General features: G+C 36.1%; 1 protein-coding gene across 1 annotated transcript; it reads left to right on the top strand.

Annotated features, from left to right (window-relative positions):
* Positions 1-143: 143 nt before the first annotated feature.
* ddx1 (DEAD (Asp-Glu-Ala-Asp) box helicase 1) lies at positions 144-19,617 on the top strand. The gene is made up of 26 exons (XM_041249687.1): positions 144-236; positions 1,836-1,887; positions 2,326-2,389; positions 2,488-2,517; positions 2,776-2,872; positions 3,011-3,058; positions 3,152-3,235; positions 3,377-3,460; positions 6,528-6,604; positions 6,695-6,767; positions 7,025-7,101; positions 8,625-8,739; positions 9,437-9,575; positions 9,760-9,820; positions 9,953-10,051; positions 11,352-11,441; positions 13,761-13,949; positions 14,475-14,526; positions 14,751-14,897; positions 15,007-15,098; positions 15,216-15,288; positions 16,480-16,552; positions 16,783-16,825; positions 16,957-17,052; positions 17,815-17,935; positions 18,264-19,617. Exons 1-26 carry the CDS (start codon positions 221-223, stop codon positions 18,392-18,394), a joined length of 2,223 nt encoding a protein of 740 aa, XP_041105621.1. The 5' UTR covers positions 144-220; the 3' UTR covers positions 18,395-19,617.
* Positions 19,618-20,933: the final 1,316 nt, after the last annotated feature.

Raw genomic sequence — 20,933 nt, forward strand, 5'->3', positions numbered from 1 at the left:
TCACGTACAATAGACTGTATGTTGTATACGTTATATTAAGTATTTGTGTGTTGGAACAGTGATCAGTTCTTTAATGTAACTGGAGTGGCAGAAAATGAATGTGTAGTTGTAGTCCCTCTTGCGGAACAATTTGCCTCTAGTCATGCGAACCAGACGGACAAAATAAAGGTATTAAGCAGGGTCGGGTGTTTCCGGTACAACGAGAAGTGAGGTGGCGAATATGGCTGCGTTTTCTGGTAATTTTTTTTTTGCGATATATTAAATTAAGCAATGTTTATTATTATTATTATTATTATTATTATTATTATTATTATTATTATAAATAAATAAAAAAAAAACTCAGAACGGTTTAACATGAGTAATATAAGGCGTGCGATAAAAACTGTTTCAAGAGCTGCAGAGTCATGTCCCACAGTTGTCGTGGAAATTAAGAATTTGAACAAAAGTCCGTGAAATTGTGCAAATGGGTGTAAAAACACGTTTGGTTCGCCACTTTCTTTAAAATGCAGTATGATGCACTGAAAATACAAACCTGCGAGTATCTGTAAATTGTTTGCTTGTGTAGCACACAGTATTTACGTGTAGCTGTGTAAGTCAGCGAATGAACAGATTGTATGTTAGTGTAAACTCTTGGTTGTGATCTTCATGCATACAGACGCCGCTTATTATTTTTTTTTTTTTTAAAGAAAAAACTGGGCTTGCATCAAAATATTACTGACATTTCTTGGACTTGAAACTAATGTACCCAAGTAGTGTTTTGAAAATAAATACACATGTTCTCCAACAGTAAACAAAATGCTTTAGAGTGCCCTTTAACTTTTTTTTTTTTTTTTTAACTGCAAATTAGATAAAATAAGAGCTGTTTTTGTTTGTTTGTTTTTTCCTGATCTTTGTGATGCTCCGTTTCTTGGACACGGTGTTGCCGGTGTGGGTTGACTTGAAAGCTCGTTTGTGTATGCTGATGTAGCTAAACCTACATTATTTGGTGGCCTTTCCGTGATATTTCCGTCAATTCTTTTTTTTTTTTTTTTTTTTTTTTTTTTTTTCTCTGCAGCTCGTCTGTGAAATGTACTAAAAATGTGTGCCAAAACCATATCCGTACTAATGACCTAAAATACTTGTATTGAAACCTGTTAATTGATTTTATATTTTTAGTAGTATCAATAAATAATAAGCATAATTATAATGTCTAAATTAGGGGGAATTAGGGGGGAGTAGCGCGGTATCTGAGCCAAACTAATGACCAGCGAGGGTTTTGATTTTTGAAGTGGTTGGTATTACTCCCAGGAGAAAATCTACTGACAGCGACATCTTTGGGGTTTCCTAATACCAGTACAAATTCTACTGGCAGTAAGAAGCCCCAAACAGACTACTGACAACAAACAGTTTAACGTCAAGGATGACGAATAATAAATACTTATGTTTTATTGATTTTAAAGTTTAGAGAACATAAAATGAGTGGTTATATGTATTCATTTGTTTTGTGAAGCTACTAGTAGCAGCTGAATCGGCTGCTTTAGTCTCAATAAAAATCCTAGTAGTAACACCTGCTTTCGTTTTTAATAAAAATGTGACCTCCTGCAGTGGCTTGCACCAGCTTAAAGCTGAAATGACATGTAGCCAGCATCTACTAAGTTAATGGTTTAAGGTAAAGTTGATGAAGACGCTAAGTTCAGTCCTAGGCAAAAGCTGTAAAACTGATTCCAGATGCAGGTAAAGGAAATGAACACATTTTCTCAGGTTTAATGTTTTTTTCAAGCACACAGCTGGTCATATTGTATTGTCATGTAAATTGTGAATTAAGCTTTTTTTTTTTTTTTCACATTTACTTATAGAAATGGGAGTGATGCCTGAGATTGCCCAGGCTGTGGAGGAGTTGGATTGGGTGTAAGTAACTCTTACCAACACAAAGTTTACACAACACTGGGGTTCTAGCACTCGTTGGATGACTGCTCATCTGCCCTGAGTCCAAAGCTGGTGAAGTCAGTGGTCTTCCAGTCCCAATCCTGAGCTTCAAAGCCCCAAGTTCGAATGTCTAGTCAAGTCGAGTCCAAGTCAACCCTATATCCAAAGTCAAAATAGGGATTTAGTTGTAATAGTCAAACGTACACGTTCATATACAAGTTGCTATTTTTTTTTCTTAATTACAGAAAGCACAATAATATGTAGTATGTGGTTCATAAGCATCCAGATATAGTATCGATATGTTTTAATTAAAAAAAAAAAAAAGCTAGTATTGCTAATGTCTTAATAAAACAGTATAGCTTAAGGGATAATAATCTTTGACAAGGTGGGACAGTAATCTTCACGTACGTCTGTTTTTAGTCTCCCCACAGATATCCAGGCAGAGTCCATACCATTGATTCTAGGAGGTGGTGATGTGCTAATGGTAAGATTTAATTATTCAGTATGAAACCTGTTTTTTTTTTTTGTTTGTTTTCTCTCTAAATTTCCTTAGTTAATACACTGTGTTTTATGTTTCCTCAGGCTGCAGAAACTGGTAGTGGTAAAACTGGTGTAAGTATTTTGATAAACTGGTTCTCTAAATGCAAGTATGGCTCACTTGTTACCTGCTGTCAAACTGTGGATATACTGTATACAGCCAGTAACTTTTACAATGGGATTAAAACATTGAAGTAAGTTTCTATCTTAATCATAGCTTTCTAGTTGATATTAAGTTCTCCAAAATAAGTCCCAATGTGGGGTTTATCCCAAATGTGGTAGAATCAAATAAGTGGCCTCTTTAGCAGCACTGCATGTGCTTTTGTTTTCTAGGCTTTCAGCATCCCAGTGATTCAGATTGTGTATGAAACACTTAAGGATCAGCAAGAGGGCAAGAAAAGCAAAGCAGCGGTAAAAGCCGGAGGGGCAGGTAAACTATCTGTCTTGTTAACCTCAAAGGAGAGCTAACCAATCATTAAATACTTTTGTTTTTGGGCTTTATTGGTATTTATTTATTATTTTTTGTATTTTTCACAAGCCTCCCTTTTAATCTGATCTTTTTCTCTAGTTTTCAGCAAATGGCAGATGAACCCTTATGACAGAGGTTCAGCTTTTGGTAAGTTACCCTGATGAAACTACCCTGTACTTACTTGTCTAAATTAAGTAAAATAACTGTTAGTTTTCACTTGTACTGGTTGATTTTCCCTAGCTATTGGGCCTGATGGACTATGTTGTCAGAGCAGGGAGATTAAGGAGTGGCATGGATGCAGATCAACCATGGGAGTGACAAAGGGTAGGTATAACAGTGTTTAAATAGTGCAGTTCTGGGACTATGGTTTGACCAAGGTCTTTTCAGTGAAAAGCCTAATTGTTTTCACATATTGCTTTGTTTGTTAACAAGAAATCCAAAATGAAAAACAGTTTCTTCCCACAGGAAAATACTACTATGAAGTGTCTTGCCACGATCAAGGCTTGTGCAGGATAGGGTGGTCCACATCTCAAGCTGCCTTAGACTTGGGTAGGTTATCAAATAAATAAAATTTTGAAAAGATTATCCATACATCTCTGTAAGAGTGTCTAGTTTAGCCATCATACAAATACATTCATATTATCTAGATAGAATGTCTCTGTTTTTATTATCATAAGAAGATGCCTGAATAATATTTATAAAAAGCCAGACAATGGGTTCACTCCTATTTTAAAACATGTTTGTTCTTGTTTTATTTAAACATATAATGCTTATATTAGAGTCATCCCTTTAAAGTGGACTTTCTTGTACTGCATTTTCTTTGTACTGCATAACGTGTTTAAAAAAATTATAAAAAATAAATAACGGAAAAGTGGTGCGTGCATATGTATTCACCCCCTTTGCTATTAAGCCTCTAAATAAGATCTGGTGCAACCAGTTACCTTCAGAAGTCACATAATTAGTGTTCACCTGTGTGCAATCTGTGTCACATGATCTGTCACATGATCTCAGTATATATACACCTGTTCTGAAAGGCTCCAGAGTCTGCAACACCACTAAGCAAAGGGCACCACAAAGCAAGCGGCACCGTGAAGACCAAGGAGCTCTCCAAACAGGTCAGGGACAAAGTTGTGGAGAAGTACAGATCAGGGTTGGGTTATAAAAAAATATCAGAATCTTTGAACATCCCACGGAGCACCACTAAAGCCATTATTAATAAATGGAAAGAATATGGCACCACAACAAACCTGGCAAGAGAGGGCCGCCCACCAAAACTCACGGACCAGGCAAGGATGGCATTAATCAGAGAAGCAACAAAGAGACCAAAGATAACCATCCCCACAGTGAAGCATGGTGGTGGCAGCATCATGCTGTGGGAATGTTTTTCATCGGCAGGGACTGGGAAACTGGTCAGAATTGAAGGAATGATGGATGGCGCTAAATACAGGGAAATTCTTGAGGGAAACCTGTTTCAGTCTTCCAGAGATTTGAGACTGGGACGGAGGTTCACCTTCCAGCAGGACAATGACCCTAAGCATACTGCTAAAGCAACACTCGAGTGGTTTAAGGGGAAACATTTAAATGTCTTTGAATGGCCTAGTCAAAGCCCAGACCTCAATCCAATTGAGAATCTGTGGTATGACTTAAAGATTGCTGTACACCAGCGGAACCCATCCAACTTGAAGGAGCTGGAGCAGTTTTGCCTTGAAGAGTGGGCAAAAATCCCGGTGGCTAGATGTGCCAAGCTTATAGTTACATACCCCAAGAGACTTGCAGCTGTAATTGCTGCAAAAGGTGGCTCTACAAAGTATTGACTTTGGGGGGGGGGGGGGGGGGGGTGAATGCTCAAGTTTTCTGTTTTTTTTGTCTTATTTCTTGTCTGTTTCACAATAAAAAAAATATTTTGCATCTTCAAAGTGGTAGGCATGTTGTGTAAATCAAATGATACAAACCCCCAAAAAATCCATTTTAATTCCAGGTTGTAAGCAACAAAATAGGAAAAATGCCAAGGGGGGTGAATACTTTCGCAAGCCACTTTAAATGTAAAACATTTAGAGGTTGTCTAAAACTAACTTGACCTAGACTTTCAAGCTTTGAGATATACCGGATTCTGCCAAGACCCCGGTTTCAATGACCGCCCTACCCAGCCTAGTAGTTGCACTGCATTAATAATTCAGTTCAGACCTTTCTTGCTTCATCCCTGCTGAAAATTTAGATGACGAAGACATGGAGTACGGCAGTTTCAGATCCGATGATACAGACTCTACAGTCTGATTGATTACACTTTCCTGTTACGCGACAATCCATATTTTGGATTTTTGTATTTTTTTTTTTTTTTTTTTTTTTAGACACTGCAAGAGCTTGTAATTTTTTTTGTATTGAATATTTTAATGCTATAATGCTACTTTGGATGCTACATTATTATTTTGTGTTGTATTTTCACACCGGACACTCCAGTTTCTTTCTTACAGCGATTGTGTAAAACCAGTTATTTTAGTGCACCTCAAAATTTACGTTTTTATGTATTTTTTAAATGTAGCTACTTTTATTGTAGGCCTAATAAAAATAAAATAAAAAAGTGTGGTTCCGGTTACCCGACCTACCCTATTCTTTCCACCGACCCTAAATATTTTTTGCTGATAACAGGATATGTTATTCGACATCAACCTGGTCTAGGCTTATTCTCACAGGGGTGAGAATTAGCCTGTAACACCGGCAAAGCTGACAGTGCAGAGCCACTGAATACCCAGTGCCAAGCTGCTTATGTGAGTCTGCTGGCAATATGATTTAAATACACTACCTTTACAGTAAATACATAATGTGGTTGTGGATATGTTATTTAATCGTAATTAAATGCATATGTATGGCGTGTGTATCAATCAATACGTAACCCCTAATTCTGATTGTTGAAAACCGCAAACCAAATTTGAACAGATTGTGACTTGTTTGTATCCTATAGCATAAAACAAGGAGGGCAGAAAGTTTAAGGTGCACCCTTAAAATGAGACTGAGCCAGCTGTAAGGTGGAGAAAGATGTAAACTAAACTATCACTTGCCTGTTTCACCAGTTCACATTGCTTATTCAGGAAATAAAAAAAGAAAGTTTTACCTACCTACCCTATTTTTTTTCCACCGTAACCAGAAACCCATGCTTTTTTTTTTTTTTTTTTTTTTTTTTTTTTTTTTTTATTTGGCCCTAGTGTTTTTTCACGTACAAATTGTGTTTTTTCATGATGTGCTTTTGCACTGCACACTAGCATTTAAAGTTACATTTTTCATTTTGTGAAAATGTGAAATGATAAAACAGTGGACATACTGCAACAACTTTGATTTGTATTTCACCAGTCAATAAATATGTTAACTGTACTTGATTCTTTAGCGTGACTGTGTATTGTACTCTGCCTTTTGAATTTCAAGCATGGCTAATTGTAAATGTAGTCTAGTGTTTAATAATGATTGTAATTTCGCCACCTCCGCCCACACACAAGCACATACTTTTGCCTTCATGACAACTTTACGGCCCCCAGCTGTTGACTCGGCAGAATGCAGTAATTTGTTTTATTAGTGCAAAAGTTAGAAAAAGAATTTGGTGCATTTTGTTTTCTGTTGAAATTAGGCACCGACAAGTTTGGGTTTGGGTTTGGCGGAACAGGAAAGAAGTCCCATAACAAACAGTTTGACAGCTACGGGGAGGTAAGCTGGAAATGGAAACGTTTGTGATGATCCTCTTTGATGTTTGAATGTGTCTATCTACAAATAACAACGGATTGCATTTTTTTAAAGGAATTTACAATGCACGACACCATCGGATGCTACCTGGATCTGGACAAAGGGCATTTGAAGTTTTCCAAAAGTGGTATGTTTGCAGTTAAACTTTCTGTTGTGTAAATTGCTGCAATTTATTTAGAATATCCACTAAAACGGTATTTAATAATTTTAGTAATAGGAAGTCTCTTACCCTGTAATGTGAAAAAAACAAATCATTACAGTTCTGTGGTTGTACAGCTCTTTAACCCATGTTACATTTCTTGTTTTCACCATTACATTAATATGCAGCACATTGTGTGAAGTTTTTATTAGGACTCTTAACGTGTGTGTTTTGTTGTTTTGAAGGAAATGATCTCGGACTTGCATTTGAAATCCCTCAACATTTGAAGAATCAAGCATTTTTTGCTGCTTGTGTTTTGAAGGTAAAGTCTGATGTAAAATGAAACTGTGTACAGGTTTACAGTTTAAGTTAATGTCACAACGGGTGGCCAATTTGTATCGCCCTACTCCCGGGGCAACAAGATTTGCAGGACGAATAACAAGTTTTGCTGTTATACTTTGCTCGTCGGACAAGTATCTTTTAATTAATTTATTTTCCCTGTCTTCGCTCTGTTGCTAGAAAGGCGCTCCAGGTATATTTCTAGAGAGCCACACAAGTTTCTGAAAACTGAGTTGCGGAAGGCTATTATACTGCTTTCTTAATGTGAACCAGACATTTTAAATGCAGCAATTTAGTGAAGCTACAAAAAAAATACACCATAGTCGCTAAGGTATTGGCGGATTAGAAAAAATCGTGTGGTGTAATTCATAACACTGTGGTCAAGCGTGTACTTGTTGGGAATATGTTTTAAAAAACCATAAAGTTTACTGTTAGAAGCATTTCAAAACAAACTTCTCCTGGCAAAAAATGTATTGATTGATTTTTATTTTTTTATCAATTTTGCTAACCTTATTTGCCATTTACCATATGTACATTTTTTTATATATATATATATATATATATATATATATATATATATATATATGGTACCAGGGAGGGGGTTAAAATCCTTCCCTGCGTGAAACCTTGTGAGAATGCACACTTGGGTATTATGGGGTTTAATTGTGTAATTGTTTAATTGTTTAGTAATTCCCTGCACCTGGTGGTAGTTGTAAGTTAGAGCCAGGTGCAGGGTATTTGAGAGGCAGCCAGTCTGTTCCGGGCTGCTGAGGAAAGAGCCCAACTGTGTGTGAGTGAGAGCAGTCGTACCAGGAAGGTTGTGTGGAACGTAAGTTTGATTTGTGTGACAGGTAAACGGGTTAGCCGTCCTGTGGTCGGTGAGGGACCAGTATCTGTTTAGTTAGTGCTCCAAAGGGAGTTAGATGTTTATTAAAAGTGCGCGTCAGCGCTAAAGCAATTCCATTTCCGTGTCCTGGGTCTGGTCTTAAAGGGGCAACGAACTCCGTGAGTGCGAGGATCGTTTACAATATCTATCTATATATATAGTGAGATAGCAGGGAGGGGGTAAAAATCCTCCCTGCTAAAAACGTGTGAGAATGCATGTTTTGTTAAATTAACAAAAATCCTACAAGTTATATTCTACTTTTTTGTGTGTGTTTTGTGCAACAGAGAAGGGGCACGTATTTAAGAAAGACAAGTAGATTTTTTCTAAAATTTTGTTCCTTGAACAAGTTTTTTTCAGAAATTGGCCACCCCTGCAAAAAACAGAATTGTTTAAAAAAACAGCTGAGGTTGGTACTGTGCAGTTGCTCCGAGTAGCTGCCACAGAACACCTTGTACATACACTGGTTGTATCGATGTGTTGGTTAGGTATACCCCAAGCGTTTGTTTGATCTGTTTTTTTCTTTTTCTCAACAAATATTACATGAAATAAGTTAGTTTTAATGCTTAAAGTATTGATCCACTTGATGTCCTTCATGCCACTAATTAATTTTCCATTTACAGAATGCTGAACTGAAGTTTAACTTTGGTGGGGAAGAATTTAAATACCCTCCAAAGGATGGGTTTATTGCACTAAATCAAGCATCTGATGGCCACATTGTCAAATCCAAACAAACGGGTATGTTTTTATCAGATGATAAAGTATCAGTTGCAGTATGACCAAGATCATGACCAGTGGACAGCGTAATTCATCAAGAAGGTTTCAAATCAGTGAAATGTGTCAAGATGGTAACATTTGTTGGAAAAGGGGAACGATAAAAATAACCCTGTGGAATAACAGAGGCTCCATATTTAGTTTTTAATGAAGCATAGAGAAATCTATATTTAAAATTGTGGAAACAATTACTAGGTTAAAGAGCACAGTGCTCAACAGCTATGCATCTCTGCAGATACCAAGCACACCGGAGCAACACTGAGCAGTAACTGGTAATGCTCTGCTACATTGATACTCAACTGTGACTCTTCTAGTCTGTTCAAACCAGGCCATGAATTACTCCTATGAGTAGCTCTGTTAAATGAAACTACTAAATAGCAGGTTGAAGCAAGACTGGACTGCTCAGTTCAGTTCACTAATTAAGGATGAAGTTGGAACAAGGTCCTGTACTGTAATGGATTGAAAGGGCACAAGAGAGTACTACTACCGATATACAGTAATGCTTTTGCAACCGAAATGTATTGGTTCTCTTGTATTAGATTAAATCTCTTTGTAAATTTAAACTATACAGAAAAACTGATATGCTGTTGCAAATATACTTGTGTGTGAGTATGGTATGTATGGTTAATGTATTTGATCCATTTCATTTGTTTATTTACAGGGAGCCCGCAAGTGACTCAGACAAAGGTTATGCCAAACGCCCCAAAAGCACTTATTATTGAACCATCCAGAGAACTGGCAGAACAAACACTGAACAATGTCACACAGTTTAAAAAATATGTGGATAATCCCAAAGTTAGGTAAATCTGTTTTTTGAGCTACTCCATTGTGCAATACAGAACTTGACTATTTTAGATGAATTATATTCCCAGTATGTATTTGTTTGTGTCCTATTAATGTCTTATTTATTTTGTTTACCTTAGAATGTAATGATTTATGTGACCTTAGTATGATATGGGTCTCTTTTTTTTTTTTGTTCTTTAGGGAACTTTTGATCATCGGTGGTGTAGCTGCCAAGGATCAGTTGGCAGTTCTGGAACACGGGGTATGTCTTGTACTGTTGTGTATTAAGAATTTATTCTATTGTTTAGATTGTAAGATCATGAGAGAGCGAAATTTAAACTGATTTGGCATTCTGATCATGGCTGTTAGATTATATTTTATTATTATTTAACAGGTTGATATAATTGTGGGAACGCCTGGTCGAATTGATGATCTAATATCAACAGGAAAGATCAACATTTCTCAAGTTCGATTCCTGGTGCTGGATGAAGCTGTATGTATTGAGCCAAACTCTATTGTATTTAGTTATTTTATTTATGTATTTATTTGACAGGGACAGTGTACAATCTTTAACAAATGTCATAAGATGTATTACACCCCAAATTTAAGTATGAGTGTGTGACAGGCTGGTGAGTAGATAGAGGCCCAAAGACAGACTGCTGTTCAAAAAAATAATACTTTTATTACAAATAAACACAAAATAAAAGGGTCCATGGGCCAAAACAAAGGTATTTAAGCACAAATAGAAAGACACAACAAGACTTACAAAAATAAAGGTTTCCAGGCTGGGTGATGCCTTCACTGGATCAGAAAATACAAAAAAAAAAACACAAAACAGCAAACCAAAAAAAAACAGCAAGCACAAACACCAGCTTGCTTCCTCAGCTCCCTCCTCTCCCTAATGGGAAGCTGAGGCCGGCCTCCTTTTATGTCAGGTGGCTGGGTGCTGATTGATTGGTAATTACTCTAATCAACCCCAGCCACCTGAACACAATAAACCCAGGCAGGTAGAGGAATTTAACCCCATAACTGCCAATTTATAAAAGGAAGAGCTCATTTTCATTGGCAGTCCTTGGACAAGCACAAAAACTGAAAAAGAAAATACAAATAAAGTAACGTTTACAGAAGGGGATACGATCGAGCATCAGATAAATAACCCAAGACGGCAGCAACCTTACATCCCCAAAAACAAAATCACACCAAAAGACAATCTTATCATACACCCAGCTTAGAAACATCCACCCCTCGACAATTCTAGGATGTCTGTATACTATACAAAAAATACAAATTTAGATAAAATCAAATGCATCTTCTCCCAGTTATATTTAAAATCACAAAAACAAGAAAAACATTATGCATACATTGGTACTATGACAGCCATTTTGATTGTCTAAGAAGGAAAAATAAAATAGAAAAAGAAAAATAAGGATAAGGAGAGAAATGGCAGGTGAAAAGACACAGCAGACATATAAAGCAAATGAAAAATTATACATTTTAAAATACACAACCATATAAAAATAGTACAACACAGAAACACCCTAGAACAGCCCCAAAACACCCAGTGTCCTTACACGATTGCCGCTCACACTGGCAGGGAACATGAATCCGTAGCAATCCTTAATCGGAGGCGGTAGAAACAGGTGTATGAGGAGAGAGAATGTTAATGTTTATTTTTAATGTGTTTTTTTTGTTTGTTTGTTTGTTTTACTTTTATAAGCATTTATTTTAGAAGCATTAGTCATTTAGATTTTCTTTTTTTTTTTTTTTTTTAATCTGTTGTTTATTTCCGGCAGGACGGGCTCTTATCTGCAGGATATTTAGATTTCATTATGAGGGTCTATAACAAGATTCCTCAGATAACTTCCGATGGAAAGAGGCTCCAGGTAAAATTGCAGGTGTTGCCAGAGCGATCCTTCTCTGCTTAGCAGTGGATTAGGTCCTGTTCACAAAGTTTTAACTCATGAGTTATTTAACGAGACATTATTTCATTGTCTGTTTATGATTTAAAAAGATTTGGTATTTGAAAAAATGTTCTGTTACTAAAGAAGCAAGCACCACTTTGGTACAGTTTAACCATTCCGCTATGTTGAAAATTCTACCTGTTTAAGGTCTTTTATTATACCTTTCGGCTCAGTGTGAAAATTAGTAAGAGAATAACATTGGCACTCTATGATGAACTATACTCTTCAATTTACCTAGTTTGCATGTGTTTTTAAAAAAAAAAAAAAATTTTAAATGTACTCAAATTAATTTATTTTTAAATGTCAAAGTGTAATCTAGTGATCTCTTACCTGAAAACTGTAAAATGATCAGTGGTAGCCACAACCCTCAGGGACTAGGATCAGAAAGAATTTTGGTTTTGATTTTACACCAAATCATTTGACAGATGTGCAGTGTGACGAACTTAGCCATCAGATAGATCTGTCAACTCATCAAGATCCTCTTAAAAAAAAAAATAAAAAAAAATAATAATAATAATAAAAAAAAAATTGTCTCGGTAAGCATTCTTGGTAATGTAAAACAATTTAGTATCCTTCTGGTAATGCTGTGCTTTAAAATCACCTTGCAATAAAAGGTATCTCTATTGTCTTGAGGCTTTAGTGAAATGCATTTTCATTGGAAAGCCATCCCTGAAGTTTTTATCCTACGAATATTTCACTACAGTTAATATTTTGTTCATTTCTTTTTGGATTTATGAACATTTGACAATGTTGTATGGTTTCTGGTAAGCTTGTACTTGTGATCGCCAAATCTCCAGACAGAAAACAAAAAACTAAAACTCATTCGTCTAGCTTTCTGTCTATCTAACTTTACTTTCGTTTTGAGAGTATATAATGTAGCGGAAGGGTTAATGAATATCAAACTGTATTTAATTATATGAAAAGTATTTCACTCAGGTATATGAATAGAAACCATTAACTTGTTTTCAGATAAGATTTTCTATTTAGGAACAGAAGTGTTTGATTTAAAAAAAAAAAAAAAAAAAAATAAAAATGTGTTTAGTTTATATATATATATATATATATATATATATATATATATATATATATATATATATATATATATATATATATATATATTATATATATATATATATATATATATATATATATATGTGTATATATATATATATATATATACTATATATGTGTGTGTGTGTGTGTTTATCTCCTCTGCCACTCTTGTACCCCTTAAGACAAAAATGGTGCACGCAGGTATTGTTACAGTATCTAACACTTACACCGTCCAGGGTTATTACTGGCAGCCGTTTTTATATTGGCAAATAGCGTTTGCATTCCCAGTTATTTCAATAACAAAGGCATTGTTTATACAGTGTTAAGCACCGCATATATTTTGAGCAAACTCAGGTGTTTGGATCTCGTTACCTTGCCGTTCAAATAGATTTCAAATCAAAAGGCAGCACTTTACTGTAGTAAAAGCTTGACGGATCGATCAGTCGGCTGTTTGCACTTTGTTACTGAGCGATTACTGCTGTACTGTACCTTGGCTATTTAATCCCTTTAAGCAGTGTCAGCTTTACAGTTTGAAAGAGTAGCACTGACTGCAACAACAAGCATGGCTGGAAAGAGTAAAGCGATGAGTGTCAGCACAAAAATTCAGTGTAAATAAAATGTCTCTGTTAGATGCTGTGCTCTTGCATGCTTGCTTGGAACTCTGTCAGTCAGCAAACAATGCAGAGTTGCTTCAAAGAAGCTAGGTTTTCTGTAGTTGAGAGTGCGGACAAAAATACAACTGAAACTCTGACAACACTAGAGGAGATGTCAGAGGAAGAATTCTCTGCTGTATCACTTTAGCGACCAGGATGCTCTTCCTGAAACGGACACCGTTGAGTAAGTGTGCGTGCTGTGCTTGTAACACAGGTGTGCTATGGAGCAGCATCCGGATATAAAGCTGAATTGGGATTTTTTTAGATTGTTGCAGTAATGTAGCCTGCCTGTACATTTCTGCATTAGTTTTTTGCACTTTTTATATTATATATATATAAAATATATGGTGTAGTGAGTGTCTTAATAAAGATTAACCGCGTACATGGTTGGTTGTTTAGATCACTCTACTGGTGATTGGGAGAATGTCGTTGTTGTGTGGGAGTTTATACTGCGGGTGAATCACGTTAACACAAACGCACCCGTTCTAAGCAGTAATGACTTTTATTTACTCAGGTTTTCTTTGTACACACGTAGGTGATTGTGTGCTCAGCAACCCTGCATTCCTTTGATGTGAAGAAGCTCTCTGAAAAGATCATGCATTTCCCCACCTGGGTGGATCTGAAGGGTGAGGACTCTATCCCAGAGACTGTCCATCATGTTGTTGTGCCCGTCAATCCCAAGACTGATCGGCTCTGGGAGAAGCTGGTCAAAAACCATATCCGGGTACGGTTGCACTGTATACAAGTAGTAACAAGGGATAAACCATTTACCAATGAGATCAAGTAGACAATACAATTTTCTCTTTCTTTCTAGGATGGGTATGTTGGCAGAAAGCTTAGTGGCATTTTGCTAGGTCAGAACACTAGATCTGTCTTTCATTTGTGTATAAACTGGTGGTGGTGGTGTTTAGATTCAGACTGTTTAAACTATATAGTTGTTCTCAAAACTTATCATTGCTGGTGCAAGTAAAAGCATCATCGTGTCCATTTGGATCCCAGATTTATAGTATTTCATAGTGTCTCTACGGCTAGAAATACCTGAAATAACGTAGTAAACTGACGTGTCACATTTTCACCTGGCGCTGAGATGGGGAACATGTAGACAGAATGCATATCTGTCTAGGAAATATGGACGGTATATGCATAAATTCTGGTTGCAGACTTGGATTGTAGACAGAAGCGGCAGCATCCACAGTGACACTGTAGCTTTACCAATAAGACATGATATTTCTGTCCACATGTTTTCCAGACTGATGAAGTACATGCTAATGACAACACACGACCGGGTGCCAATAGTCCAGGTTAGTAGAAATATCTATAGTCCATGTATTTTTAAATATTAAACAATAAGAACTGAACTGAACAAGAGGCCGGTACATTTACTGTATCCCTGTATCTCGCTCACATTAATTACTCTGTATTTTGTAATGTGTTCTTCTCCAGGATTTTTAAGATTTGCTGTAAAAAGTTAAATGTTATGTTGTATGTAAAATATCACATAATAAAGCTACTTTTTCCTGTTAAGAAATGTGGTCGGAAGCAATTAAAATACTGAAGGGAGAATATACCATCAGGGCAATCAAGGAGCACAAGATGGATCAGGCAATTGTTTTCTGCAGAACTAAAATCGATTGTGACAACATGGAGCAGTACTTCATACAGCAAGGAGGGGGTATTTATTTATTTATCTGTTTTTGAAAATGCCTTGCTTTCTTTTATCTTTATCTTTTTGTATTTTGATATCATTGTTAATTGCATTGCATTATGAATTGCATTTCCAGGGCCTGGCAGAAAAGGACACCAGTTTTCATGCGTCTGTCTGCATGGTGATAGAAACCCACATGAAAGGAAGCAAAACTTGGAGCGATTTAAGGTACAGACAAAATGCATTGTGAAGTGACCAAACACTCACCTATTCAATGTATTTTACTAGGTCCTGTCATTTAGGAAGAAACAAAAGATGTGTTTTTTTGTTTTGTTCTCTCTTCAGAAGCGGGAGGTCAGGTTTTTGATTTGCACTGATGTTGCTGCAAGAGGTATCGATATCCACGGCGTTCCATTTGGTAAGCAACATAAAATGAGGACTGTTCTCCCCAATTGAGAATGCTTTCAGTTGTCTTACAATTGTCAATACATTATTAGAGAGAGAGAGCCTATAAAATTGTGACTTCAGTGGTGGTTAAACGTGTGTTACTCAATTTGATTATTTCATTTTGCTCTGTTCCAACCCTTGTCCACATAGCTAAAAGGACTGTTTTAAAATAAGTAGGCTTCAGTTTAGATATACAGTTTTGTTAGTACAGTGTACTATATTTTCAGCAAAACCATTTTAATTCAGAAAGGTACGATTCCGAAAATATCACTTGCCAAAGGAGATGACACGTGTACTGTAATACAGTACATATATTTATATTTGTTTTGGCTGCATTTGTCAGGTGAAACTGGAGGAAGCGCTGTGTGACTGCACAATAAAACAGACTGATTTGGCAGACAAGAAAAAAAACACGGCTGTGGCGGATAGTCAAATAAATTGTAACGTTGAAGAGATGGACTTTGAATCATATATTTTGTGTGTGTGTGTGTGTGTTTGTGTGTGTGTGTGTGTGTGTGTGTATATATATATACACACACACACACATATATATATATATATATATATATATATATATATATATATATATATATAATCTGCTAATATGCATGTTAACTACCAATTAGAATGCGGTGCTACCAATTGGGGTCGGTGATTCTCCGCCAGCTAAGTGGGCAGACAGGATAGATAGGTAGACGAGAACACACACACACACACACACACACACACACACTATGGCAAAACTCTCTTGTAAAGGTTAACAGACCTAATGGTTACCAATCTGGATTAAAACTTCCTTCAGAAAAACTAAACGGCCACTAGTATTATTGAATAATAATAATAATATAGTAGCCATAGTAAATGTACTGCACAAATGAATTGTAGACTCCTGATATGGAATGAAAGACAGCCTTGTCCTTCAATAACCTTTTTGCCAGTGGAGTGCCAGTTGCTTAAAAAAGCCACTCACTGGGATTTATGCTAAATGTATGTTTCCTCTTGTACCTTGACCCCTGACCATGCTTTCTACAGATCTCTAGAATGTTAGGGAAAATTTACAAACTTATTCGGTGAAAAGCACAGAGGTACAATAATAATTAAAACCTACATTTTATTTGATTGAATCCCAGTGCATTTATATTGTTTTTCTTTTCTGTGTTAGTTATCAACGTCACGCTCCCTGATGAGAAACAGAACTATGTGCATCGTATTGGAAGAGTGGGAAGAGCTGAGAGGTAACTGTGCTTCTGGTGCTTACAAACTCCCCTCCTCACAGAAATCTGTATGTCATTTAATTACTCGAGTGTAGAAAGAGTACATTTAATATTTGAGTGATCATTTTTCTTTTGTTACGTGTTTTAGTTTGTTTTTTTGTAATGCAAAGACAAATCATTATTTGTGTCATTTTTATGATCCAGTATATCCATACTAATGTATATATATATTTATTTATTTTTTATTTCAGGATGGGTTTAGCCATTTCCTTAGTGGCCACTGAGAAAGAAAAGGTAATATATGTAGTAATATGTGTTTTGCTTCTTTTAAATTAAGCAGTACTGGTTATCTGTATATGTAGTTGCACTGTAGGTAACATTGAGTCTACAGGAGGTTGTATATTTGTTCATGTCTGTCTTGTTAGGTTTGGTACCATGTGTGCCCGAATCGTGGGCGAGGCTGCAATAACACTAGACTGAAGGAGGATGGAGGGTGTACCATATGGTATCATGAGCAACAGGTAAGTGCACTCTTAGACATTGAGCGTTGAGAAAAGGGCTTTGTTCTCACTATTATACAATCTTCTGATTTTAACCTCTGGCAGTTGGTACAGTTGGTGCTTTCTAAGATTTGACAAGTTAAGTTCCATTGTAAGTGTAACTGCCACACTGTTTTAACCACTAGCTATATCAATCAATGATACGCTTTCACGACAATATTGTTTTATGTTTACAGACTATTTTCATTACACCAGAGCCTGCATATTCTTTGTTTTTCTTCACCAAAAATAATCTCCAGCCAAGCCCCACACCTTGTTTGTATTTTTCACATACTTCTTTATAGATAAATCCTATCCTAATCACTCGTTTTATCACCAAACTCCTCAATAATGCAATCCAAGTCCCATTATTTTATTAATATAACATCTCAAAAAGCTCAAATTTCCGTGATATTCTGTGAGCACTGGATGCAGAAGCAGCTATCTCCTTTGTTTATGTCTGTGTTATCTCTGTGGTGTATGGGGCTATCCAGATACGCCTTTTTTTATTTTTTTTTGGTTTCATTCGTCTCCTGTCTGTCTCACTCGACCATTGAAAGGTTTTCTCTGCTTTTTACTGAGAACAACTAGACCTGTGCTTTGTCTTTTTAATGATGTTGGACAGTATCCGACATCGGACTGGAAAGGGAAAATTATAATGTCGGACCAGGTCCGACATTGGACCGCAAAGGGTTAATAGATTTGTATTTTTGTTTTAAGTATGAATTGTGACTTCTTCCCCAGCTCCTTGGAGACATTGAAGACCATTTGAAGTGCACCATCTCTCAGACTGACCCTGATATCAAAGTACCTGTGGATGAATTTGATGGCAAAGTCACCTATGGCCAGAGAAGAGCAGCTGGAGGTTTGTTTTCTGATTTATGCAAAATGGTATTGTGTAAAATTATATGATATCTTTAAAAATTGAGTACCCATAAATAAGTTTCTTGTATTGTTTTGTACTTTTTTAATCTACACTTGTGGAACCTGTATTTCATATTGTATGCAATGACAATGGAATTAACAAACTTTTTGCCATAAGTCAAAATAATGTTATGTGTCTTCTTTAGAACACTGCAGACAACCCATACATCTGTAACTTCTTTTATATATGTATTATTGTGCCGAGCAAGTTAATTGCTGTTGACAACGTGTCTCGGGTAAGTTGTTCAGTTTGTTTTTCTTTTTGGCAGGTGGGTTATACAAAGGCCATGTGGATGTTTTGGCACCTACAGTACAAGAGTTGGCTGCCCTTGAAAAGGAGGCACAAACGTCTTTCCTGCATCTTGGCTACCTGCCCGGCCAGCTGTTTAAAACCTTCTAATAGCAGCACGGCTAGCTTAGAGAGAAGACATCACAAAAAAAGTGACTGACAGAATACAATTAAAACCACAATGCTTTATTTCAAATGATAGAAGTTTAACTGAAAAAATAAGCAAAAGAAGCATTCTGTTTAAAAGCTGATATGTAAAAGAATGACATTTTGATTTAAAAACATATTTGTTTCGTTGTCTATACAACCCCAGCTTGGCACTACATTTGATGAAAAATGTTATTGTGAAATAAAAAGGCATAAATATAGATCTGTGATCTTTTGGGGTTTTTTATACTTCAAAAGTAAGGCCCATCAACATATTAAGGTTTTAACAGCCACATGCTACTTATTGTTCAGTCAAAATCAAACAAATTAATGTGGCTCCTAACCTGTGTCTTTCTGTTGTAGTCTACTATTACTGCAGTGTCAGGAATATGTTATCTTGTATGATGTGGCAGTCATGAAAGGGTAGAAAGATCCCCTAACTCTAAAACCTGGGTAATGTAAACTTGAGGTTGTAAGTTTCTGTTTAAACTTTAACACATTTTAAATGTTGGTAACCAGTCTAACCCACAAGCACTCCAAAAAGTTTGAAATAAATAACTGCAATAGTAAAGACTTTATTGACTGGTTTCACACACTTGGATTAGTGCTGATCTTGGACAAACTCAATCTTATTTTAGGAACAGTAGTCCTAGACTACTGCTAATCGAGGACTGTGAAACCATCTGTACAGTATGTGTACAAAACTAACATGAAATGGTCTATGAATAAATACTGAATTATAAATACTTATGCTGCATACTCACTATAGCATAAGCACATCTATATTTCACATGCAATTCTCTGACAAAATTCTTATGATTGTCGAACAACGGACCCTGATAATGTAGGTTCTGTAAGTCAAATGACATTGTTGCATCGGTGGGTGCACATGATGGTGGCTTTTTTATGTGTCTGGAAACCTAGTGTATTCTGGGATGTCGCTGGGAGACACATTAGTTTTCTGAACTTGCTACTGTTATCCAAGGAGTAGAAAATGTTAATACATTTAGTAAAATATGCAACAATTAGAAAAGCTTTAGTTTTATAGCACTGTACTGAATTACATATATTTATTTGTACTGTAGTTAAGTTTTAGGTTTGTTTCCAAGTATACGCAGAGGACTTGAATGCTTGATGATTTATTAAGTTCCTACTATTTTCTTGTTTAAACCCCCCCCCCCCCCCCCCCCCCCCCCCCAAAAAAAAAAGACTATGGAATCTGTAAAACAAATACAAATAGAATGAGTCTCTCAAATTTGTGAGTATTTACATGGGGAAAGGCCAAACCATCAGTAACTAGGCCGCTCACTAGCAAGATGAAAAACATGCTTTCACATGGAGTGCAGGATAGTTGGTTAATAAAAATATGAATGAACATAAAGCATGCTATTATTAAACAATAGTGGTGATACAATTAGTTGTTTGTAAGTCTATTTAACCTATTTTCTCAAATGAAGTCCAGTTCTTTTTCAGTACAAACCGGTTTGTCAAGAATACTAAATCATTTTGGTTCTAAGAAAAAAATAAAAGGCAGAACTGCCTCAACCACTAGAGGTCACGTTTGTACTGTGAACTTTTAAAGCAGCACATGATGGTGTAATGCATATGACATCTTGCAATCTGTACACATGAAAAACCAGCTACTAAATCTATTAAAGACAAGGCATAGAGATTAACCCTCTGGGTAAACTAATGTCAGTACTCTTGATTAAATGGCATGTTTGTTTGCATGTTTTTTTTTTTCTTTTTATTAAATTAAGACATGTAAATGAGCTCAAATGCTGAACAAGAAATTCCTACAGTGACTTTTTAAGGTGATTAAAGGACTTGTTTATTTGTCTTTAAGTGAACTTGTTGAGGGTAATAGATCAATAGATGAAAGATCAGCCTCCTTATTCTTAGTAGAAAGTTGTCTATATAATTACATCATGCCTAATTAATTACATGTGGAAAATATTACATTTATTTTTTACAGTCAAATAAAATTAGGTAATATGTAATACCTTCATCATAGTATTACCTCACTAAGACTGCATTTGTGTTTTTGTTTTGTTTTTTGTCGGTACTAAAAAACAAAATGGCATTACTCAAAGATCTACTCTTTTGATTTTCAAATGTTAGTTGCTTTTATTTCCTGCCTATTCGTATGAAGAATATTTCCATCAACTATGTGGCTGCCTCAAACAGTAACAGAGGCAGAAAGTGCCATTTCCTAGAAGCTTCATTCTACAATTCCAGGAAATTGCCGCGTTTAACATCTGTGGCTTTGGGTCTTAAACTGATCACTTCTCCCTGTAATTTCTCTTGAAACTAATTGAAGGGTTTATGTTTAGTATTTTGTGTTCTGGTAGAAACCTACCATATTATTTGTTCAGGGAAAAAGCAGAGAGGTTAAAGGCATGTCTATCCGCAGAACCACAACACTAATCAGAACAGAACATTCCTGTTCGGCCTTCATTACAGGAAATGTCTGAAAGTACATAAATAACGTTTATGTCGGACC

Source organism: Polyodon spathula, chromosome 5, assembly GCF_017654505.1.
Source record: "Polyodon spathula isolate WHYD16114869_AA chromosome 5, ASM1765450v1, whole genome shotgun sequence".
Taxonomy (NCBI): Eukaryota; Metazoa; Chordata; class Actinopteri; order Acipenseriformes; family Polyodontidae; genus Polyodon; species Polyodon spathula.

Coding starts and splice junctions, on each gene's coding strand:
- ddx1 (XM_041249687.1), top strand. Junction 15,289..16,479: donor TATCCACGGCGTTCCATTTG/GTAAGCAACATA, acceptor TTTCTGTGTTAG/TTATCAACGTCACGCTCCCT. Junction 17,936..18,263: donor CCAGAGAAGAGCAGCTGGAG/GTTTGTTTTCTG, acceptor TCTTTTTGGCAG/GTGGGTTATACAAAGGCCAT.